Raw genomic sequence first — 26,539 nt, forward strand, 5'->3', positions numbered from 1 at the left:
ACAGCAAAATTATGTTTTTCTACTTGCAGTGTATTTTCATAGTACAGCATCTGATGAGAGCGCAAAACTAAATAATATATATGTAACCGGTTTTGTGAAAGCTTTCTAAAGGTTTTTGTTACATTGTGGAGAAACAGTGGCAGAATTTTCTTTGATTTATTTTGCCTCTTGTACTCATGAATGCTCACTGCTTAAATTGCCTAGAAGTATATGTAATAAAAGACCAAAAGAGAAAGGAAAAAATTGATTCCCTCTTCATAATTTGTCTGTGCAAGCTTGTAAACTACTACCTTTCGATCTTATTTGTGAAACTTACTAATTTTGTTAAACACATTCAGAAATAAAACCAGATGTTTATTTTAAAGGTGAAAATGAGGCCATATGAACTTGTCGAGAAAGAGATTACTACATTTTAAAGAAATATTTCATTTCTTTATAGTAATTAAAAATACACTCAGTAGTTTGCACTTGCTTGTTCAGATATACCACCATTGTAGCTTTTAGTATCCTTGTATCTCAAACAGAATTCCTTTTCTGGATAAAAAGCTTTGATAGCAAGGTCTGACTAGGACCTTTAATTTTAAAAATATTGCAGCAAATACAGATTAAATAAACTCTTATTATTGTCATAGATTGAATGAAATAGAACTGATTGTGGTGGTTTAGCCCTGGCTGGGTGCCAGGTGCCCACTTCTATCACTCCCCTTCCTCAATTGGACAGGGGAGAGAGAAATCCCTGGAGAAAAGAAGGCTCTTGTGAGACGTTATTGCTCTCTACAACTACCTCAAAAGGAAGTTGTAGCAAGGAAGGTGTTGGTCTGTTCTTCCTAGTAACAAGCAATAGAACAAGAGGAAACAGCTTCAAGTTGCACCAGGGGAGGTTCAGGCTGGATATTAGGAGGAATTTCTTTTCTGAAAGTGTTGTCAGGCATTGGAACAGATTGCCCAGGGAGGTGGTGCAGTCACCATCCCTGGAGGTGTTTAAGAGACAGATGCATGTTGCACTTGGGGAACTGGTCTAGTGGTTGATAAGGCTGGGACAAAGGTTGGACTCAACGTTCTTAAAGATCTCTCTTAGCTGAAATGATTCTATGATTCTAAATATAACAAAGGTTCATGAGTTAAGGACAGGGAGATCTCTCAGCAGTTTGCATCATGGGCAAAACAGACTCAGCTTGGGAAGAAATGGTTTGATTTATTAATGAACAACCAGAACAGAACAGGGAAAATGAGGAAGAAAACTGCATCCTGAAACACTTTCCCCCACTCCTCCTTCTTCCCAGGACTCTCCTTCCTTCCCCTCAGCGATGGAAGATGGGGATTACAGTCATTTCATTACAGATGGACTTTGTTGCTGCTTCTTCTCAGGGAGAGGCGTCCTCACACTTCCCACTGCTACACTATGGGGTCTCACCCACGGGAGATAGTCTTCCATTAACTTCTCCAATGTGGGTCCTTCTCACGAGATCCAGTTCTTCATGAACTTCTCCAGCATACGTCCTTCCCATAGGGGCAGCTCTTCACATACCCCCTTATGTGGGTCATCCACTGAGAGAACAGTCCTTCAGGAAGAAACTGCTCCAGACTGAGTCCCTCACAGGATCACAAGTCCTGACAGCAAATCTCCTCTGGTGTGGGCTCCTCTCTCCACGGACTCCCAGGTCCTGCTAGGAACTTGCTCCAGGGTGAGCTTCTCATGGATTCACAGCCTCCTTCAGCCATCTATTTACTCTGGTATGGTGTCTTCCAAGGGCTGTGAGTGGATCTCTGCATGGACCTCCAATGACAGCAAGGGGACAGCTGCCTCATGATGGTCCTCACCACAGGTCACAGGGGAATCTCTTTTCCACTGCCTGGGCACTTCTTCCCCTTCCTTCTCCACTGACTTTGGTGTCTGCAAATATGTTCTCACAGTCTCACTCCCTTGTGCTGTTGCTGCAGTTTAGCATCTGCCCAGCAACTTCTTCTTTCTCAAATACAATAATCACAGAGACATTACCTCAGTCACTAATTAGCCAGGCCTGGGTCAGCTGTGGGGGCCCATCTTAGAATTAACTGGCATTAGCCCTGTCAGCTACAGGGAAGACTTCTGGCAGCTCCTTGTTTAAATAAGCCAACCTTGTAGCCCTTCTGCCACCAAAACCTGACCCAGAAAATACATGCAATATATATACAAATATATACAATATAGGAGTTTTCATAAAGTGGCAATATTACTTGGACCTTGATAGTGAAAATATTTTTTCAGAAGCACTGTAGTGGTCTAGCTGAAATGTTGGTTCATTTCACCATTTCATTTCACTATTTTAGCATCTGGATTTTTACCTCTGCTGGACCACAAGTGAGAACCCAGAGAGGCGTCCTGAAGATTCAGTTTGCAAGAAGCACAGCAGAGTCTCAGGAAGAGGTGCTTAGCTGATGAAGGAATTATTTGAAATAAAGTAGATGCAGCTGGAATCTGAAATTTTTATTCTCAGTAAAATGTAAATTAGAGGGTGGGAAATGTCATTCTAAATCAGAATCTACAAATATAGTGTTCATATTTCCAGTAACGTTATTTAGAAATATGTATCAAATTGAAACTTTTTCCTTTAATAAAGTAAATTATTTCCTGTTGATTATGTCCTTTTGCTTCAACACCAAAATGATATTTTCAAAACCCCCAAATATTCTGTTCAAATTTATGTTTTCATTTCTCTGAATAGCTCTTTTGTAATGACTTCACAGTCTACAAAAATGAAATCTACACAAAGTAATGCTCTGTTGGTTATGTGAGCATTCAGAAAGAAATACATTTCCTATCACATCCTCATTTGTGACCTCACAATTTATTAGTAATATTTGCTATGCAGTTTGTTTTTAAAACAAGTTAGTGTTCCCATAATAACACTGTCCCTTGTTATTTTTAAAGCATATATTATTTTATATGTTATTTTATACATATTTTCTCTGGGATGAATTTTGATCGGTATTCAGAGACTGACTATTTTCTTAATTCTGTGAAGAACCAGGTGACTGTGACAAGATATATATTAGCAATAGTCAAGGTTTTTGAATGTTCTAATACTCTTGTTAATCACTTAAAGTAATCCAATGTTCATTTATGATGAAAAAAAAATAATAGAAGACAAAACCAATTAAAAGTGCCAATCTTTATCTGCATCTGATCTGCATTTTTGTGGTATAATTACAAAATAGTAATGTCATGACTTAATCTTCGCAAGGAATTAATTTAAATAAAGTATCAATGGTCTCCTAAAGAAAATTGTCAATCTAAACAAAAAAGACTCTGTTAATTAAGTTTATTATTCTCACTAAACCACTATTAGGTTTAGTAATATTTTAATTATTTTTTCCATTACTCAAGTCAAAGAACATGACAAATCTATTACCTTTTAATGACATTTTTAAAAGATGCTGTTTTCACAAAATGAATAGCCATGTCACTTCTGATAGAATTCTGCTTTTAGATGATAATGAATGGCAATATGCATGTAAGCTTCTAAAAATATTACAAATGTTGGTAAGCATTAGTTGTGCTTTTTACTTGTTAATATTGCTGCCCTCACAAATTCTAAGGTTCATGAAGTACATAGCCATGAGCTATGTACTATGGAAGCATGATTTTCAACAAGATGTGTAAAATCAACATTTACAGGTTATATAGCAGAGACTGGAATAAAATACTGACCTCATGAAGTTAATGGCAAAATTCCCACCAATTTTCTTCCCTGGAGTCTGATTCCCTATTTTTAAATTTGCATTAATGGCAGTTGAAAGTTTTCTGTGTGTTCTTTGAAATTATTTCTCTCTTTAAACATGAATGAATTTTTAAAGATTAAAATATTTGTAAAATACAATCATAAGAAGAATTATTAAAAACACTAAAGAGGAGATACATTTCTGCTTCTGTATAGTTCTTTTTAATGAGAAAATTAAAATCTGAAAAAATTATAAGAGGGGCTGGATGTTTGTACAAAGTTAGCTAAGCTATTGAAGAATTATTTCCATATATGTAGTACAATGCTGCCTACTACTCACTTCCTGAAATAAAACATTTCATATATGTATCATCTGAATTTTTTAGAGGCTTAAACAGAATTAGATAATGATTCAGTAAAATTATCATTCGTGCTCTCACGGACTAAGAATAAAGGGTTAGAATTACAGCATTCCTTCATTACTAACCAAAAGTCTACTGTAAAGGTCTCATGGAAAAAGTGAGCTCCAAACAGCTGTGTTACATTTTTAATGTATTTGTCTGGAACGAATTGTCTGTCTTTAAATATATTTAGTTTCTACAATATACATGAATTACAACAACATTGTCAAGATGTATTGGAGGAAGACAAATCAGAAACATAGGGAACAGACATATCCCAAATATGGTCATAATTATTCCATAAATCACTAGAAGGCATGTCAACAGCACTATGAATAGTATTGACTTTCATTCCTGAGTTACAAAAATGTAATACATTATCTAAATTATTTATTTGGAAGAAGAATATATCAGTTTTCAAATGAGATGTCTGGGAACTATTTGAAGTAGAAATATCATAGGTGCATACATTCAAACAGTTCTGCATCTCAACCTTTTAACATTTTCAATCAACTAATTATAGAATACACCAAAACTGTTAAAATATGGAAGAAATATACAATGTGGATTATTGAACTTGGAAAGCTGTTGAAATCTGGCTTTTAGGAAAAAAGGTCAAAGCCTGTAAGTTTCAGATGGAATAATATTCTGAAGGCTGAAATTGCCAACTGTAGAAGATAAAACACTACTGCTAGTGTTCAAAGAATACTGAGAATTTGAATTTTAGAAGAACAACAATCTGGAAAAAAATGAAACAACAGCCATCAAATATCACATTTTACATGTAATTTTGTCTACCTCCTGTCCTGATTGAAAAAAACAAATTAATCTGGCAAGCGTTCATTTACGTGTTCAGTTTCATTGCTGTTGAAAAAAACACACCTCTTTGGATAATAAAAGCGCATATATTCATTTGGGGACAAAGCAAACAATGTTAACAATATTGTGTACCTCTCCCTGAAATTACACAAAAATATTGAAGAACTGTTCATTACCTCTAGACTTTGAAATCACCTTGTGTGATTGGAAAGCAGAGGTATAGGAATTATCTAAGTAAGGCAACTCATGTCAGCTCCACAGTTTCTGGTAATGAAAGTATGACTAAATCTATGACATATTTCAACCAATAAAGCGTAACTTTTTGAAGAATAATTTTCTTCAAGTTAAACCTGACCAACTTTGCCTTTGACTATATTTTGCAATGTTTGATTTAGTAGTTTTCAGGCACAAAATCGTGATAGATGAGAAAATCTGAGTTTAAGGGGTTCTTTGAAACTGAACAGAGGTACACCAATTTACTTGACCACTCTGAGTCTTGAACACCTCAGAAAACGCAATTATTAGAAAAGAAAAAAAATCCAGCCATACAATTATTTCTTGTTTAAAAATACAGGAATTCTCCTTAGAAAGGATATACAGCCACTATTACAACAATTTATTCTTATGTTTGCATCTGTGTTGACAACTCTTTTGTGCAGAATTGCCAAATTCAGTCACTTTTGCAGTCTGATAAAATTATTACTGGTTCATATCTTTTCGATGTTCCAGTTGTATAAAATATCCAGAAAGCTGCTGTCATTGGCCAGCTGACAATTTTCTCCCACTCGGTCTGTCAGAGTAGACTATTCACAGGCCACATTTCAGTATTAGTCTTTCCCTAGACATCTGTATGGATAAAAAGGCGAGGTAATAATTTTACGCTGAGAGGACTGTATTTTTCAAGCATCATACAAGTGCCATTTACCTTAATATTTATAGAAATATATATAAACGCTTTAATATGGCAGCCTGAGAGACCAAACCAAGATCAAGTTTCCACTTTTATTTCATGATGTATACATACCAAGAGATTTTCAGTCCCTCTTCTGACAAGCTTTCAATTTGAATAAGCAAGGAAGACAAATGGAGGAAGAAATGAAATATTAATACCTCTAGTCAGAGACAGAGAACTCTGCTATAGAAAAAGTAACTGACTTCCAAGGATTCAAAGATGGAGCAGAGCCAGGATCTAAGCGTACAGTTTCTGCAATAGTGCAGCATCTCAACTTGAACATTATCCTCCTTTGATGCCTTGTGGGATTTCACATACAATTTTTTTAAAAAACCCAAATCTGGTTTGCAATCCTGACTGCAGTGACCACAGTTTTTCTTGTTCAGACCAGAATAACCATCCTCCATTTACTTTGGAATTTGAAACTCTTGTTCCAGCCTCTTCCCCACAGAGGAAATGCCAAAAGAAAAAGCTGTTTTAATAACGTATGGATAACCACATGAGTAAACCAAGAGTAATTTTAAGTGAAACTTGATATTATGAAAGAAAACCCTGTGCATTGTAGCTAGCTTATTCACTCTTTAAAAAAAGTATAACTACAACATTAAGTACATAATACTTTCCTATTTTTCAGAAGTAGATATGGGGTATTAGGCATCTTGCCAATTTTTTTTTTACTATAAGTAGACTGTTTTCTTTTAGCACATCACTAAATGTAACCGGGCATCCCACCGTACTCTGCTTCTTATGTTTAAAGTAGAGTTTTTGGTGCCTTGCCTGGTTGCTCACAGAAGACATGCACAGAAGCAGTGTGGTAGCAAGCACACATGGAATAGGCAGCACAATAGGTAGGCTCCATGGGATTTTAGAATCATAGAATCATTTCAGCTGGAAGAGACCTTTAAGAACATCAAGTCCGGCCTTTGTCCTAGTCCTATCAACCACTAGACCATTTTCCTAAGTGCAACATCCAATCGTCTCTTAAATACTTCCAGGGACAGTGACACCACCACCTCCCTGGGCAGCCCATTCCAATGCCTGGCAGCCCTTTCAGTAAAGAAATCCCTCCTAATATCCAGCCTGAACCTCCCCTGGTGTAACTTGAGGCCATTTCCTCTTGTTCTATTGCTTGTTACTAGGGAGAACAGACCAACACCTTCCTTGCTACAACTTCCTTTCAGGTAGTTGTAGAGAGCAATAAAAATCTCCCGTGAACCTTCTTTTCTCCAGGGCTAAACAGCCCCAGATCCCTCAACTATTCCTCATATGAGACAGGCTCCAAATCCTTTACTAGCTTGATAGCCCACCTCTGCATCCTCTCCAGCACCTCAATGTCCTTTTTGTAGAGTGGGGCCCAAAATTGGACACAGTATTCGAGGTGCGGCCTCACCAAAGCCAAGTACAGGGACTTCATGCATTTCCAGGCAAGGAAAATCTTGGGGAAAAGCTCTGGGGTTTGTGACTTTGGACTAAGACATTTCTACCTGAGTCTAATTCAGGCATTTTAGCCTCTTTTTGTCCTGTAAGTACAAGAAATATTTCTTACAATCACCTCATGGATGCATTAAATGAATCTTCCATGTAAATGTTTACAGAACTGGTCTTAAAAAATGTTAAATAGAGGAAGAACAATGTATATTTCTTAGTAATCTTAGGCTACTCCTGATTTGGAAAACTGAAAATGGACAATTTTTATTCAAAAATACAAGGACTAATTTAATGATAGGCTAAATGGACCTGGGACTGAATGCAGCTCCAGCTTATGTGGTTGGGCTGCTTAGTGAGTACCAACCAGCTGAAAAACAAGCAGTAATCTCTGTTGGGTGGTAGAGTAAAAACACATCAATGTTATTTTTGCTGTAGGAGTCTATTGCAGAGTAGGTAACATATACTTCCATGCAGTGTGTCATGTAAATGATGAATAGGTTGTGAGCTGGCTCCTTGCTCAATGGCAAATTTACATCTCAGAATTTAGCGAGCATATGTAGTGTTTTGTTTAAGAAGTTTTACAATATGTCTTTTGCTGCTGAGCTGTAACACTCCAATTTATCTACCTGAAATATCATTATGTTTGGATTGGTATAAGTGATGTTTTCATTCTCACAATGCTTATTAACACAGAACATTGTTGTATGCTCTGAAAAGCTGCTTAGAATTCTCTCCTTGTACCAGTTACCTTGTTTTTTATAAATATCCAATTTAGACTTTTGTAATCAAACAAAGAAAGGCAATTTCTCCTTTTTCTATAAAAAAAAGTCTTATTTTTGGTTACTTCTCCCACGTGTATGTAAATAGCTGGCCTTCATAAAGACAGGGTAGATGCTGTGCATGCAGTATATTATTCTTTTACAATAATTTTCAGTAATTGTGTGTAACTATTTTCTTTCCTTTTTCTTGAAGTCTAGTGGGATGAATGCAGAAAATTATAAGATTGTTTTAATCACCTCTTAAATGCAAATTGAGTAGATCTACCTAGTCAGCTATAACAGCAGTTGTTCAGAAGTTATATTCTCCCGTTAATAACGTGTTAAATTACTTCATATCCCAAAATAACTTCCTTACAGTTTTTCCCACTTATAATTGTTGAATATAACCTAAAATAAAGCCAGCTATTTGAAGTAATTGATCTAAAAAGCTCACAGTACAAACCTTTATTACAAATTGCACACTTACAATCTGCCTTGTAACATGTACTTCCTGTCCCTGCCCTAAACTCAAGCTCTAAAAAGAAGAGTCAGCTGCCATGAAAATCCTTAAATTTTCCAAATTAGCCTTCCAGTAACCTGTCATAATTTGGTGAAAGTGTTTCCAATCCATAAAACTCACAATGACCAAATAAAACCCAGTGTAATAACTACCAGTGTAGTTATGTAGGTAACTTGCAGTACTGACAGTGCTAGTTTTCCTAGAGGAACATACTAAATCAGCTGTGTGTTTAATTAATTTTTTTAATGGTTATTTAAAATTAACTTTCTTAAACCAGGATTTACTTTACAAACTCACAGTTTTAAAGGATGCTTTTAAAAAATACCCAGAGATTAGAGAATTAAAAAAATTAACTTCTAGAAGTTATTCCTATATCTTACTACAAGATCTAAAAGGCATACTAGAAAAGTGATAAACTCACTTTTGTTTTTTAATAACTTACAAAGAAACAGCAGATCTAGACAATATAGCTATGTGTCTCGTCCATTTGCCTTCAGCAATCCAGCCAAACAGTTTCTACTACACATATTACCTGCTGCCATGCTGGAAGCCACGTTCTAGTAATGTTTAAACATTTCCTTAGCGCAACCACTTTCATGAACTTCAGTGGCTTACTCCCATCTTTTAAATTGAAAAAAGAATAGATCTGAGAATAGTACGGGCTTCATCTGGCTTTAAACTTTGAAATTTCATTGGGCCAATACATGCCAATGAAACTGTGATGCATCACAGCCTCCATATTGATACTATATTTTAATTTGGTTTTGTAGTTTACAATGAACATGATGAACTGTATATACAAATAGTTATGAAAGTTTTACTTAGCTACAGTGGGAAATTCTTTCTTACAAAAGGTAAAAGGTCATCTTAAATATGAATTTTCTTTATTTCTTAAAGGTCCAAGTGATCTGTGGTTTAAGGGCTGGAGTATAGAGAAAGGACAGCTCATGGGAACAGAATTGTCCTAGTGTGGCCATAAATTTTTCTGGGGTATATAGCAAAGGACAGACAAAATCAGAAGAATGACTGAAGCAATTAAGCACCAAATACTCTGACATTAAAATTTTAGTCCCATTGTTCTGACTACTATGTTTTTAATCAAGATTCTCTGTTTCCTGCATGATATTCATACAATGTTTAAACTTATTATTTAACAGGTTAAAAAAGAGTATGTCACATGTGCATAATTTTATCTTAAATATATACATTGTTTTTGTTGTGATGCCTAGAGACCAATGTCTGATGTGGTTACCACACTATAATCACACTTCTAAAGGAATGCCTATATAATTTTTAGATTTAAATAGCAGAGCCAGGGCCTTAATCAGCAGAGTTGCTTCAAGCATGCATAGATTCCTCTGCTAACTTGAAGAAAGAAGATGGTTATTTTTCCTGCAGTCAGCACAGCTCAAATAGAGGAATGTAATACAATACACCTAAACTAAATTTCTTTATTGAGCTGTGCTGAAATATCATATGTCATGTGGTATAACTGATGGTTGTTTCCATAGCCATAAAGGAGCAGCCAAGGAGAAAAACCACCACTATGTCCGCAGCAAGACTAAACACACAAAGAGATTTCCCAGACTCAATTTGCTTTCTCATGACAGTATAACTGAGAAATGCCCTCTGCCGTTTATTACCAATACTGCATTGACCATATTGTCCTTATTAAGTCTGTGATGTTAATAACATTTTATCTCAGTGCTACTTTTTAAAAACTATCTACAAGTTTCTTGTGTGTGCAGATAGTTATCTGTAGCTAGCAGAAGGCTGACCTTCTTCGTTTCTCTTGTAATGCAGAGAAGGCAAGAGAAACTAATCTATTATGCACAAACAATTAAAAATATTTCTATGTTGCCCTCCACAAGTAGGTGTATACTTATCCTAAAGACAGTTTATATGTATGTAGTCCTTTTTCCCCAATGAACTTGAGAGACTACATAAACCTTTTAGAGGATTCCAGGATTTTGCATTTACAAAAACAAATCTGAATTGCACATATGTAGTACAACAATGATGCTTATTACTTTTCATGCTGTTGGACTGTGTGTTTTGTGTCAGATTGTGCTGCTCTAGCAAGTTTAGAGATCCTCAACCTAGCAGCATTTAACTGAGTATGTGTAACTCTCCAGGCATTAGCTTAGGAAACTATTTACATGATTACATGCGATGTCACTTCTCAAATTTGTAATTAGTCCATTGAGAAGGCCTTCCAAGCTGCTTTTTTCCCAGGTTATCTGTGAAGTCTCTTTCAAAATTCTCCTTAATATTCTAGTTCTTTATTAAGGTAAATTGATGATGATGTTATATATTTTTATAAACATATTCCCAGAAAAAAAATGCACATTGTTAAGAAGTTAAATTGTACTAATTCTTACATCTTTCATTCTTGGCTGAAAACAGACAAGAAAGTGATTATAGCAGCAGATATCACACAATGTAAATGCTCTGTAAATGCAAAGGGGCTGTGATGTCAGTCATTCTCAAAGAAAAAAATTTTAAGGGGTAGGTTGAATTGGCACTGCATGAGTAACTTAATTTTGGTAAATGATTTTAGTCTTCAGCTTCATTCCTTCATAACAAGTTCTGGACACCAGTACTTGTCCTGTAACTGTTGGTTTTGTGTGACAATTTGAGATTTTCCATGAGAATGATGTATAAATTTTGCTTGTAATTCCCCTGGGACAACTTCACAATATCTTAAAATTCCATGTAACTTGAGGTGACATTTCATTACAAATCTATGCTGTGTGTGAAGTTCATTCTATAGGCTGAAACGTAGTATTAGAATCACATTCTAGACAACAAAATATGTAATTTCTGTTAAATCAGACACTACAAGCAAACAGCCTTATTTTTTCTCCTGTAATTGCAGCAAACATTTCTAATCCATGCAGCAACTTCCATATCATAAACTAGATAAGCATTTAAAAAACAGCAGATAAGATAAACTGTCTGATGCTGTGGGTTTGATTTGACTAAACTGTGTCATATAAAAATCAAAGTAATCTTACTAGCCATCATCAGACAGTTTCTGCTCCTCTAAGTCTTTCTGTTACTAACTGCCAGGAGGTGTGATCTGTATGCAGTTGGAGTTCAATGCCTCAGAGGCAGGCTCGCTACTCTTTTGTAGTATATGCACAAAGAAATGTTTTCCTTCCAACACTTTCATAGTATCTTGTAAGTTGTTCATGGTTCAAATACAGTAGTCTTCTCACAGAAATTGTCCCCATGGATTTGGACAAAAGCTGTTCCATATTCGTAGTATGAAAAATTGATGTTCAGCATGACCAAGGGAAGTGCTGCATGGTAGTAACTTGACTGGAAGGTGACTGCTTACTAAGCTGCCTGTTCTGGGGGGACTACTGCTTATCTGTTGAGAGGGCAAAGAAAACCTCAGGTTATCTGCAATCAGGTTTATTAGAACAGCTGCAATGCCATAAACAACACCTGAGTACTTATCTGTCTGCCAGAGGGCTAGGAAGGAGTAAAGGAAATAGCCCTACATTTATGGTATTTGCCCATTCTTGGTCTGAGACAAAATTAATGACAATTGTGGTGAACACTGAAGCCAACAGCATAAACCTCATCTATTCACTGTTATGGCTTTCATTGTTTGAAAATTTGCTATGGTGAGATATGCCTCAGGTAAATTTTAGTTTTTACAATGTACTGCTCTTAACAGTTCTGCAAGCATAGCAGTTAGAAATAGATAATGTACATTTTGATTTGAGACCTGAAAAATACAGCTGTAATTCTTTTAATTTTTGTTGTGGTTTTACCTCAGCCTGCAACTAAGCATGACCCAGCCGCTCACTCACTCTGCTCAGATGCAGTGAGGAGAGAACAGGAAGGGTGAAAGTGAAAAAAATCATGGGTTGAGATAATGACAGTTTAATGGGTAAAGCAAAAGCCTTGCATGCAAGCAGAGCAAAACAAGGAATTCATTCACCACTTCTCATGGGCAGGCAGGTGTTCAGCCATCTTCAGGAAAGCAGGGCTCCATCAATGCGTAACAGTGACTTGAGAAGACAAATGCCATCACTCCAACCATCTCCTCCCGCCCCACCCTCCACCACCACCTTCTTCTTCCCCCAGTTTTCTATGTTGAGCATGACATCAGATGTTATGGGATATCCCTTTGGTCAGTTGGGGTCAACTGTCCCGGCTGTGTCCCTCATCACTTCTTGTGCTCCCCTAGCTCACTTGCTGGTTGGGTGGAGCGAGAAGCAGAAAAGACCTCAACTCTGTGCAAGCACTGCTCAACAGTAACTAAAATATCCTGGTGTTATCAACACTATTTTCAGCATAAATCCAAAACATAGCCCCACACCAGCTACTACATAAAAAATTAACACCATCCCAGGCAAAAACAGTCCATTTTTTTTTCTGGGAAATGTGACCTCTTCTACATGTTCTATGACCTTTTCCAATCCCAGTGTTAAAGAAAAGAGTACTGTGTGTGTATGATTTAGTACTTAGCAAAAGTCAGCTTCAGCCCTCATGTATGGACATGTTGAAGCACAGTCTGTAGGGTTTGTTTTTGGTTTTTTTTTCATTCGCTTTGAGTCTTTCCAAATACAGTAACATCATCTAGATAATACTAGATTCTGGGCTTGTTATTAAGAACTATTAACACATTTGAAAAGCTCTGGATGTTGATTCAGGTCCATATGGCATATGATTAAAAAAAGAAAGTTCAATTAAGTGTAATAAATGCTGTGAATCTTAAGTTGTCTGAATACTTGGCAATATGCACTGTTTAAAACAATAGAAAACACAATTTTCAACTAAGATGTCAGTATCTGTAAATGGTTGTCAATCATAATGGCTTTGTCTAGCTTTCCTAAGTCCACAAAAACCCCAAGTATTCTGGTTTGGTTTTTATCACCAGTGTGCTGAAACTAATTCAGAAAATGCAGTCTCTTTCTGGGCTATTTTAAAAAGGTATCAATATTTTAAAAAGCTCAATATCATTCACTCAATTGCAGGGAATAGAATTTCCATTGTAAAAGTGGCACTTTAAATTGAATTATCATGCTGTAAATAAATCCTCCTTGCACACATATGGCATTTCTGTGTAATAGCCAATACTGTTTCTTTTGTAAGAGCATGAACTGGAATTTGTATTGCCACAATGTTTCATGGTAGTGAAGCAACACCTATACATACATACATATATATATATGTACTTGCATATATAATGCAGTTCCCAGATTTCTGCTGAACAGGAATATTAATGTACACAATAAAAAAATCAGCAGAACATATCAAAAGTCATTTTTCTATGCAGGAAACAAGAACAACAATGTTCTATAGGTAGTTCACCAGATAATGTCAAGTGTCAAATTTCTATAGCACTGCAGGTAAATGTATTAACTGAGTACTCAAACTCAGAAACCAGTGTCCAATGCTATTTTAGTAGCATATGAATACTCTTCTGATGCAAGAGAAAGTAATTGGACACTGATACATCCATAATAAATGCTTCCATCTGTGATCAAAACACTAACATCTGGCACTGTAATGTCACATAAAATTGCTTAGGTAGAAATTAATGATACATTTTAATATAACACCTTTCTGAAATATTTGCAGGTAATCTAATCCAGTTTACAATGTGCTGTGGAGACAGCGGCAGTATATTTACACACACACATACACACATTTACACACATATATGTGTTATGTATGCTGAACTTTTATCCATCATTCCAGCAGCTGCAGCTTGAATGCAGTTCACAATTTCTCAATTTTCCTATTGCAAAACCAGTTAGAGAAGCAACCGTTAAGATCTCTTGTAGTGTCAGGTCCAATTCATACAGCAAATACAATGTGTATTCAATAGAAAAATCTTTCTTCCATAAGTTGAACTTGACCTTTTTCCGATGTGCTTCTAGACTTACACATGATTTTTAAGTCCCTTAAAGCAGCAGTGTACTGATCCATCAAGTCACTTGGTTTCTGCAATCTTTACTGGACTCAGCTACAATATTTATTGCAGGAAAAAAAAATACAGAAGCACAGATTCTTTTTTGTTGTTGTTGTTCATCATGAAAGCATGAAGAACGCACACCAGCTCTGCTCTGATCCAACAAACAGCATAAGTGGTTTTCTTACTCCAGAAAAGTCAGTGCCATTAACTGTAGGTCTATCATTTCCAACCAAACAACATGCGAACAACAGAAGCAACTTAGGAGCATGTGGACTTTGTAGCAGTGATGCAAATGAATTCAACAATAGCATACAATAACATAGACATTCATCTTGCTTCTTCACTGGCTGAATGGAAAGGATGTAACACTAAAAAGACAAGTCCAGGGATCCAAACAAGTACCAAATGAAAATCTGATCCTGACTGCAACAGGCAACAGCAGAAACCAATCAAAGCAGCCAAGAAAATCTACGAAGTCAGATTAGCTTCAGAGGCTCCCTGAATTTCTTTCACCTGACACACGTCTTTCTCTGTCCAACAGCAACACTGCAACACTAGAGCTTTCCCAAGTAAGTACAGTTCATGGTATGTACGTGAAGCAACTGGATCAACAACTGGATGGATCATCATCTACCTGTGGAATATTTTCTTCAGTCTTAAACCATCCACTTATGATGGGAGTCACTGATAAATCTGTGTATGCTTTTTGTTGTAGTTCCAATACTGAAAACAAGGAGGGTATTTCAAAGGTAGTTTTAATGAGGTACTTCATTACTACAGCTTTCAGGTTTAGCACGGAGTACAAGACACGAATGACACCTATACTAAAGGCTAGGAAATGCAAAATAAAAAGGAAGTAGGACAGAGACATAAAAGGCAGAAAACAAAGAAACAAACTATAGACAAAGAAGTGATACTAATAGCAAGCATTTCTTCTCTAAATGTCACTAAGGTGCAAAGGAGGTATCCAGTAAATAACAAAGGAACGTGTAGCAGTTTTTACAACCAGATGATCATAAAAACACAACCAAACTCTCTTGAGCCTGAAACATTCCAGTTCATAGAATCACAGAATGATAGGGATTGGAAGGGACCTTTAGAGATCATCTAGTCCAACTCTCTTGTAAAGCAGGTCCACCTAGATCAGGTCACACAGGAACTCATCCAAGTGGGTTTTGAAGACCTCCACAGAGAAAGACTCCACACCTGTCCTGGGCAGCCTGTGTTGCAACATTTTTTTCCCCAAGAACATTTCTAAGGCATACTCAAATCCTGTGATCAACACTATAGAGTCTGTAATAAAGACTGAATTTAGAAGCATTTAGAAGCAATTTTTAGTGTACTTTTGTTTTTTTAATGCTTTAAGTGGGAATGAATTTTGAAATCTGGAAAAGTGTCTTGATTAACTATCTTACATATATTATTTCCAATCAGAACATGAAGAGGAAGACTGGGATGCATCTGCAGCTGGAACACTATCTGAGAATGTTTTGAGTGTTCTGGGAATACTATCAGGTTGCTACCATAGGCAAGAAGGTAAGGCAGAACAGGGGTACCACTAGGAGAAGTATGAAGGAGGGAGCAGGGACTGAACAGGTGGGTACACAAAGGGATGAATAATTTCTAGCTCCTTTCAGTCTGAACAAATGCCAAACACATTTCAATAGTATTCCAATTATACTTTAATATTTAAGGAACAGGGGAAAAAATCAATATCACAGTATTCTCTAAGTATGGAAGAGTGTTAAGTCTTTTGCTTTGCATTTCGTGAGTATCCTAATCCGAGGTCATCCAATAAAAGACAACATCCTTCAGCAGTTTTACGAGCGCAGCACACCAACTCCTTTGTTTACACTGGAACAAGATGTTCTTTCCTGTTCCGACAAGAAAAGGAGTTAAAACGCTAACGCGGGCTCTCGCCGAGCGGGCACCTATTCGGCTGGGGTTGGGCTCGTCAGACTTCGGCACACGGGTCGAAACGAACTGAGGAGGGCACAGGCGGGAACGGCCGCGACGACAGGCGCGCCAGCCGCCCCGCGGCACTCCCCTCACCACCAACCACCACCGCAGCCGCCGCTGGCCCGCCGCCGGCCCGGCCCCGCCGAGGCCCCGGGCTGCCCTATCCGTAAGTAAGCGCCAGCGAGGAGGTCGCACGCTGGGGGAGGGCCGGGACCTACTTTCGGCCGGTTTTACCGAACGGGCGTTCAGCATGACACGGAGAAAGCAGCGGCTGCGGGCGATGAGAGGGGCGAAAGGGCCACAGCCGCAACGGGCAACGCCAAGGTTACACCGGACCGCATCGCACCGCGCCGACCCGGGCGGCCACCGGCCACCACCCCCGCCCCGGCAGCGCCCTCAGCGCCGCGTCCCCGGGGAGACGCCCCGCCCGCCCGCTGCGCCGCGCCGCGCAGCACCGCCCTACGCTGCACCACGGGAACTGTAGTCCGCCCGCGCCGGCCACCCTCGCCCTCTGTTCCCCCGCGCTCCCCTCCCCGCCGCCCCCAGCCCGGGGGGAGAGCAGCGGCGCCACGGCCGCTCTCGCGAGGCTTGGGGGCGGGCGCGCTCTCGGGCGGCCTCCTCGCGAGGGCGGCTGCCGCCGCCGCGGGGATATTTGGTGCGGGCGCCATTCCCCCACGTGACGTCATAGTGCATTGTTGTGAGCGTAGCGGAGCATCCCTCAAGCTGTCAGCTGTGCCGCCGCCGCTGCCGCCGCTGCGGGGAGCCGAGCCGGCCCGGCCCCCTCTCCCCTCCTCCTTCTCCTCCTCCTTCTCCTCCTCCCCCGCCCCTCCCGCCCCGGGGGCTCCCGAGCTCGGTGTCACCGTATCATTGTCCGTGCGGAACCCCTCCGGGCCCCCCCGCCCCCCTCCGGTCCGCCCTCCCCCGCCCCCCCCCCCAGAACCACCTCAATGAGATGCAAACATGAAAGACAAGAGGAAGAAGAAGGACCGCACCTGGGCCGAGGCTGCCCGCCTGGTAGGTGCCGCGGCAGCATATTGTGTGTGTATGTGCGTGTGTGTGCGCGCCGCGCGCGTCCCGCCCGGCGTGCTGCCCGCCGCTTTGTTGCCGGCGGCCGGGGCCGCTGGGGCGAGCGAGCGAGCGTGCGTGCGTGTGAGGAAGGAAGAGAGAGAGTATGAGAGACAGAGAATGAGAGTATGTGTGACGGACTCGGAGGGGAAGAAGGAGGGAGAGAGTGTGCGTGAGGGAGTGCCTACGCGGGAGTGTGTGAGCGTGTGTGTGTGAGGGAGGGCGCGAGTGTGTGTGCGACGGTTTGGGGGAGGAGAGGGTGCGAGCGGGCTTGTGCGTGTGCAAGTTGTGTGTGGAGAGAGAGGCCAGGGTGCCCCAGCGTGAGGGGAGCTCGGGCGTGTCCGTGTGCCTGCAGGCGGGGGGATGTCGGTGAGAGGCTGTCTCCCCGCGCCGTGCCGGGGCAGCTCGGAGCGTGGGTGAGCCCGAGCCGGCGGTGCGGTGCAGGCAGCACTCTGTTCTCCTGCCGTCCCCGCCTGGAGAGGAGAAATAGCTACATCCCTTCCTCGGTGTATGTGTGAGGAAATGCCTATTCTTTTCTTCTTTTGCATGTATGTGTGTGTAACACCCAGGGATTGTTTCTGTCTCTATAAGTTCATGCATCAGATAACCCAAGAAAATCCTTTCTTTTAATTGTAGAGAAAAGTGAACTATGCGGGAATTTCCTTTTTAACCCTTTAGTGCAGACAGGAGGACTGTGGTGAAGGGCGAGGACATTAGAGAGAACTCTGTCCTGGGATTTCCCTTCATCCTCTCTACTTCCCCTACTGAGCAGGGAAATATCCAGGGCAGTCAAACCTACTTCTGGAAAGGCTGTGTGGCTCTGGCGACATCGTCCATTCCTACTTCACTAAGAAACTGTCTTTCTTATCCTACTGTGTTTTCATTATTCCATATTATTGTTTGCTAAGTGTAATAGACCACATTGTTCACCTTGTTTTTTTAGTTTCGGACTATGTAGGGATCCTCTCCATTCTAGGAATTTGACAACAAATAGTTACGCACCATGCAGTACATATGATTGTGCACATTTGTATGTTGGGTCTGGTTCAGTTTCAGTTGTGTGTGTAGAAAGATGACAAAGCTGTAAAGATAGGCTGCTGGTTTATATAGCTTTTTGCATCTACACCAACTTTACCGTTTATTCATCTCTGATACAGACTTAATTGCTTAAGTAACATGCCCGTGCTTATGGTAAATCCATTTTTGGTAATGGATATTGGTATCTTACTACTTTTGTTTAATTGTAAAGCACATTTCTTGTAGAAACGTTTTCACCTTGTTGTATGAATTTTTATTTCGGAAGTTCAGCCTCTCCTACACAAATAATTATAAGGTATTAGACACTACCTGTAGATGTCTCTGTAAGCTGTACTGAGGTATTTGGATATGCTTGGTCAGTGTTAAATTCTCATAATACATCCGGCAACATTTTGTAATAGTTTGGCTTTAGTGAAGATGTTCTGATACAGTGTCGCTACTGTGCTCCCTTATTTCTCATGACTGTAACAAAAGTTCAACTGCAGTTAAACACTTGCTATTACAGTACTTGTTTCTCTATGCTTTAAACTGGCAACATGCATTCAAAAGTCTATAAAATACATGAAATGCTATTCTGACTTTGCACTTTCAAGTTACTGCTGCAGTTGCAGCTGTAAGCTGTATTTTGTTTGACAAATGTGCACAAAGAAGTGTTATTGTGTATTGGGTAAAATTGTTATTCTTGTGTGTTGGAATATATGAAAAGTTTAAAGGCCCTGGAGAGAAACGACTGAACCAGTGCTGAGGAGAAGGGCTAAGACTTTTATTTTCATCATGTCACATCACCTCACACTCCCCCCAAAAAGGTTGTGATTTGCTAAAATCGAGTAAAAATGATACGAAGCTGTTTGTAAGCGCTGGAGCTACACAGAGTCCACAGTCTGGGGTTGTTTTTTCTATCCTCCTGATGTTGACAAGTTATGGAGAACTTGTCCCAAGTTTGTTATGTGAATGTTACATAGTGCTATTCAGACCAACTACAGTCTTGGGCTGGGCTTTACTCGTATTTACATATGTTTGCAAATCACAGAGAGAGAAAGTTACCACTCCTTAGTGTTTTATGTTAGGACCCTGATGGTTCATTATGATTTCATTTTCTTGGCATACATCAATAATGTATTACTGTAAGCTTTGATTAAATCAATCTCATTCCAACAACAAGTAAACAATGAAATGATTGATACTTACAAAAAATGACATTCATGAGTTACTTAGATCAATATGTTGTACAATTGTATGCTGCTGAATTATTTTTAGGAACAAAGAGTTGAATTAATGCATATAGCAAATGTATGGATATTTACATGTCACATTTTCTACAAAAGCCCTTACATTATGGCAATATTGGGCTTTCAAAGTGAAGTGATGAAAAGTATGAAATGATGGGTAACATTATTGGCATTGCTTTTTCACTCTGTTGTACATGTCCATATATTACAAGCTAGAGTTTAAATGATGTACTTGGATGCTAGTTCCTCATGTACTTTAATTTCACCCCTAGAGCTGCTGATTTTTCACTTTGTTTTCTGTGTTTGATATGAGGTGCTGTACTTAATTTTCTTTACACCTTTCAGACTCAATGTTAAAATGTAGTTTTCTTTATATTTCAATTGTACATAAGTAGCTATTATTAGCAACACCCAGTAGCTTCCCAAACACAAATGTTCCTATACTTATAACATGCCTGTGAAGTTAAGTATTTTGACCTCTGCTTTACCCATGCAGACTTGAGGCATGGAAAGATTAAGTACCTTAGTCAAAGCTGTGCAGGAAATCTGTGGGAGAGGCAGTTATGGTACCAACAGCGTCTTCATAGTATCTCTGTTTCATAGTCATAAACTCATCTGACTTCTGTGGTTACGTTTTTGCCTCATTCACTCTTTATTACTATTTCTCTCGCAGTAATTATGAGAGAAATGGATATGGTCATGTCTCTGTAGTAAATCTATATTGAAACTCATAATGCACCATGTAATAGTTATGGTTAAAAAGGAATACAAAAACTGGACTCGAGCCTGAAATCATTACACAGCTCTCTATTTCCCACATTCACAATGAAAGACGCAGAAGTACTTTAGAAAAATGTATTATGTGACAGTCTTAAAATACATTGTAATGTGTAATTCAAAGTGGTGAGGCTCCAAACTGACAGCCAGTGTTGCATTTACTCTTTTTTTAGTACTTGATTAATGAGTCTTTGAAAAAAAAAATTAAGTTCCTGCAATGCAGTGTTTTTTCAAGCTGTTCCCTTAATTTTAAAAACATAAGCAGGAAAGGACTACTGTTACATTCAGCTCTTGCTGCAAATACTATGTATGTGGTACAGACAGTAAAATGGGAGCTGCTGGCATGTCCTGTACTGGAACTTGCATTTTGTGGAAGAAGTCTCCTGCAGAGTTGAATCATTCTGTGTACAACACACTGGTTTTTTTCCTCACGCAAGTCTGCTTATCTTAGTGCAAGGCATAGCCCAGCTTACAAGCATTCCTGAGAAATGAACGCATGTGCAGGATCAGTGGAATGGTGGCATACTACTAACAGTTCATGTTACAGAACCCATTTTGTAGAACATGCATTTTTTATGGACAAAATTGCAACCCATCTTTATAACCTGCAAAAGGGCATATCTTTGATGTAGACCTGGTATGTCGACTCACTTCGTACTTTGCAGCAGACTACAGCAATCCTTACGTGTGACCTGGGCAGTGTCTCCATACATTTTCTGCTTTTGTGTCTGATACACTAAAGTGGAATACTTAAAGAGAACAAAAGAAAATTTTTAAAGGAAGGAAGAGAAACATCCTGTCTTTCCTCTGTCTTTCAGTTGATCCTCATTTGATAAAACCATATTGTTGTTTTCTGGTTGTACACGGAACTCATAAAAATTGAATAGAAAGGTTACACACTTCAGTACTTTAAGCATTTTGTAATGATTTCTTTCAGTTGAAAAAAACTTGTATCCATTTAGTTTCAGCTGTTCTTATTGAAAGTCCTGAATTATGTATCTTAATAACTGCATGCCGTAAGATACTGCATAAAAAAATATTGAAATGAAAAATACTGAGAATGAAACGTGTCCAAGGATGCTCTGCCACACAAGAACTGATAACAGTTTCAAGTAGGTAGCAGTGATTCAGCTTTTGTCATTTAACTGCTAGACATGATCCTTTGTTGTTTGTGATACAGAGAGGTGAAAGAGGTCTAAACAAAATGAGTGGAGGCTGCTCACTTCGGGAATGCAGAGCTCAGTCTATGTATGGAGCATAGAACATATGCCTATGAATGGTAATAGTTTATGGTAACATTTTAAAAGGATTTTAATGAATAGCTTGCCCTCATTATTGCCCTCTTCCTTCTAAGTGGTGTTTTGAAACACAGTTCAGTTAAGCCTCTACCACTAATTGACAATAAAGCATAAGAAAATCCCAAGAATTGGAAGGGTAGTGCTTGTTGGGTTACTCATGTACTGGATCTCCTCTCCGGTATTTTTGCTCTTTCTTCTCCATATTTCATTCTGAAAGAAAGGTTTCATTGTATTACTGAAGGCTGTGTACTTTATAGTGGTATGGAAAGTACTGGTGTGCATATTGGGTGAATAACAGTCATACTTTAATTTTTGTATTTCTTGCACTAGTCTTCTGACAGGATCCAGCTCTTAATTAAGAGTTTTTCACTTGCTTCTGTAAACTTTAAGATAATTATACTAATTACTGAAGGAAAACAATGCTGAAAATAACCCCATGAAAAGCAACAAAAGCCCATTGGAATTGTCAGATTGTTTGTTACTGTTTAATGTGTCTGGCTGTCCAACAGCTAATTGTTGCTTTACCTGGTCTGCAGAGATAGTGTAGTTGAAACAGATTGTACAGTGATCTGGAAGTATTTTTTGCATTACATCTTCATATTTCAGGACCATACATGAAACAAAAAATTAGAAGAGTAACTTCTGTGTAGCTAGACCATTGATGATAATCCCTTTGACTTTTAAGTCATTGCTTTTATTACTATGAAAAGATTGTAAAGCATTATGTAAAAGAAGCTTCGTGTATCTTTAAAAATGAGAGATTTGATATAACTTTGTTTTATGTTATTAAAGGTTTTTTTATTGTTGACTTAACAGCGATCTACTATCATTTCAATATTTGTTCTGATTTAATTCTTTTTCAGACATACAGGAACATAGTGGCTTTGGAAGTTTTGATAGCCTTTCCCCATTGATCCACAATCAGTGCTGCTTTGAAGAGCTATATTTTATTTTGACTTGCTGTAGTGTTTCTTCCAATTTGTTTTATTCAAAGTAATTTTTGCACTTTTTAGACAAGGTTAAGCCTGTGCTTTTTTTATTTTTTTCTTACCATCTGCAATTGTAAGTGTTGGTATTTTACTTTGTTAGTATGAAATAAGACAGAAATTCGTGCCTTTGAATATTTTTTTATTTTAAAATATGATCTAGAAGTAAAATATAAAGCTCACCTTTTGCATTCTTCTAGGGCAGACTGAGAGGAATGAGATTCTAGTTATTATTTTGACAGCCCTTTAACCCTTGGTGCCACGGAGCTTTAGGAAGGCAGAAACCCAACCCAGGAATGGGATCTATTTCCAGTAATATCACTTTACTTCTATAAAAGTAGGATAACATAGGATAAAACCCTTACAGGAATCTAAATATGTGCATGTCTCAGCAATGGGAAGGCTTTCTTAGTGCCTTAAGGTATGATTTAATGCTCACTGATATAGTGAATGTTTCCAGTGGCTCCTAGCTTGATTTTCTCCATAGAGAATATATGTATCTTATTATATTTTATATATATATATATATATAGATAGATATATATTCCTGTTATACTACATGTTTGTGTTGAAATAAGTAGTCTAATTTTTTGTCTTTCAACCATTGACAAGGTTCTTACAGACAGGATTAGGTCAGTTGCATGTGGAACTGGTGCAATCATGGTGAAGTAGTTGCCAGTAACCATACACAAGCCTCTCCCTGCCTTTTGCAGTTATATTGCTTTGGATTTTTTAGCCCAGTTCATTAGCTCACTGGATTCACCTGTGTCATTGCAGCATCTCAGTCTCAATCAGGTAGCATGCTGTCCTTGAGATGAAAAACTAAACTCAGTGTACCTCCTGCTGGAGCCTCTCTTTGTTCTTTATACTGTGACCAGCAGGTTACAGTCAATTGGAGATTCATTTGTAAACTTGACCTCTTGGTGACCTCTTGGTTGTTTTTATTTTTAGAAAATATTATAAGCTTCAAAATGTTTTCCCTTTCCCTGTCTGATGATAATCTTGGCAGGCCTTGTAAATAGCAATAAATAAATAATGCCTTGCTTTTCTGCTATCAAGATCTGGGAGAAGATGTGATCATTGGAAATTATTTAATTATGATTCCATGGGTTCCAGCTGAAACTGACCAAATCTTCCTTTTGAGGAACTTGCAGAATCAGGCTTCTTAGCCTTCACTCTGGAACAGTCAGTTTCCAATGCAAAGACAGAACAACCGCCTGATATAGAGCCAACTCTAAGCAACACATCCTAGTTCCGCCCATTTGCTTGTCCTGTTAGTTCAAGTAGCAAATCCCTGTGCTGTTCAAGGACAACAGATTGACCATAGGTGGCCCATTTAGTCTCTCATTAGCTTTGAATGACAGTCACCCTCTCCAAAGAAGGACAAGTTGTTGATGTACTGGCCCTCTGAGCCTTCTCTGTGAAGTCCTGCTAGATAGTTTCCTATTGTTATAGTTACTATCTTGGAAAGACATAAACGTAGTGTGAATGTAAAAAGAGTAGAGAGGTGTCATCTTACCTGCACCTAAACTTAGTTTGAAGGGATGATCTGTGTCTTTCTGAATATCATACCTTAAGCAGACCGCTGCTTATATATATATGCACTTAGGAGTATAATACTTTAGCACAGATATCATGGGTATAACGAGAGAGTTGATAGCCATCTGACACTGTGCCTTCTGCCTAGAGCCTCTTTGGTGTCAGCGCTGAAATTGAGATTGGGGCCTGCATATAGTCCTGGAGAGATCTAGAGCAGCACCATTCACTTTGTTTTAAGCAAGCTCTGGTGTTTTTGACGTTGGAACAGGAAACTAGGACTGGGGGGAATCTGGTGTTTTTATCCTTTGATTGTTAAGAATTCGTCTATCTTGACTGGCTTGAGCTCAACAGGATAAAGTCTATGTGGAACCTGGCATGTAGCTTTCCTTCAGAGGATGTTTTAAGTGAGGTTTTTAAACATGAGATCCAGCTATTATATTGCAGATTCTGAATCTGATGTGGTGACCTCCTGTACTTCAGGTGTCTGAGAAGACTTGCTTTATAGCATTGCTTGAGTTTAGTTTCTATCTGACAATATTTGCCAGGATCGGCAACCACAGTTTAGTCTGTTGCTCTGGAATCATCAGGAGCATACACAGACTCACTGAGAGGACTGAGGTATAGTTCTTTGTAGAAGACATTCCAGGTCCTGTCCTAGATTATTGTTCATTATTGTGGAGAATCGGAAAGTAGTTTGTTTAGAAGGCACACGTTACATACTCTATCTTGAAACTTATCTTCCAATATACATAGATTAGTCTAGTTGAGCCTGTGATGATGAGATTCTCCCTACTTGTCATGGTTTTGCCCAGCCAGCAATGAAGCACCACACCAGTCTCTTTCTCAGTTCCTCACCATCCACCCCCACCCATAACCAAGGATGTTGTGGATTGAGACAAGGGCAGGGAGGGCTCTCTGCCAATTATGGTTCTGGGCAAAACAGACTCCACTACTTGACTTAGAGAGGAAAGTAAGGAAAGTTTATTCTACTACCTACAAGAAACAGAACAGAGCAAAAAGCAAAAAGAGAGTAGGATGATGAGGAAATTACAACCAGCACTTTAAGATCTCCCTCCCCCATCCCTCCTTTCTTCCCTGGCTCAATTCACTGCTCCAAATATCTCTACCTCCTTCCCCCTCAACGGCTCAGGGGGTAGGGAATGGGGGATGTGGTCAGCCTCTCACAAATGGGCTCTGCCACCACTTTCTTCTCAGAGGAGGATGACTCCTTGCATTCTTCCCCTGCTACAATACAGGGACACAGTCCTTAATGAACTTTTCTGGTGTGGGTTCTTTCCAACAGTTACAGCTTCTGCAAATACAGGGTCCATTCCACAGGACGTGGCCTCCTCTGGACATAGTCAGTACTCCTGGCATGGAGTCTTTTATGAACTGCGAACAAATCTGTGCTTCACCACTCTTCTCTACAGGATGCAGGGGAGGCTCTGCTCCAGCACACCTCCTCCTCTCTTCCCTTACTGGCCCTGGGGTCTACATGGTTGCTTCTCTCTCTCTTCCAATTCCATGCATCACCACCAGCTGGGACAGAACAAGAAGGAACAGGAAGAACCCTTGTCTTCCAGCATCATCTTCTTAAAAAGTGGTTGTGGAGGTGCCCAGTTGGCTCAGCCCCAGCAGTGAGTCTGGCTCAGAGCTGGGAAGAGTTTTGCACAATCTCTTACAGGAGCGATCTTTACAGCCCCTTTCCCCTTACCAGAAATGGCTCCACACAAAACCATGACACCACTCCTTGTAGAGACTCAACTCTAGAGATCATTATTTCATAGGCGATAGTCACATCCCATAGAGCATAATCTGACTTAGAGATAATAACATTTTCTAAACATCTACCTTCAGTAACATTCTTTGACAAATAAGCATTTTAAGGTAGTAGGTGATTTGGTTTGAAGGACTTAAAGTTTGAAGGTATTTTCTTGTTTTCTTCCCATGATGTTGGTTAAGTATGGACAAGATGAGGAATTCAGTGAAGCGGTCGTTCTGGTCGGGGTTTATATTGTTTTATCCCAGTTAGCTTCTTGTACAATTTGATGTTGAGAGAGGGAAAAGAGCTTTAACCAAAGTATATATCAAGCATTTGAAGGTCAAAGTTTTACTCCATTTTATCCAACTC

The 26,539-nt window shown here is 39.1% G+C and overlaps 1 protein-coding gene across 1 annotated transcript in view; it reads left to right on the forward strand.

The window, feature by feature from the left end:
* The first annotated feature begins 17,904 nt into the window (after nt 1-17,904).
* The window catches only part of ASXL3 (ASXL transcriptional regulator 3), a 136,512-nt gene continuing 127,877 nt past the window's right edge, over nt 17,905-26,539 (forward strand). Inside the window, exon 1 of the mRNA XM_061995876.1 lies at nt 17,905-17,910. Coding sequence (XP_061851860.1) covers nt 17,905-17,910 — 6 coding nt within the window. The remainder of the gene's footprint in view (nt 17,911-26,539) is intronic.

This window comes from Colius striatus, chromosome 4 (assembly GCF_028858725.1).
Source record: "Colius striatus isolate bColStr4 chromosome 4, bColStr4.1.hap1, whole genome shotgun sequence".
NCBI lineage: Eukaryota > Metazoa > Chordata > Aves > Coliiformes > Coliidae > Colius > Colius striatus.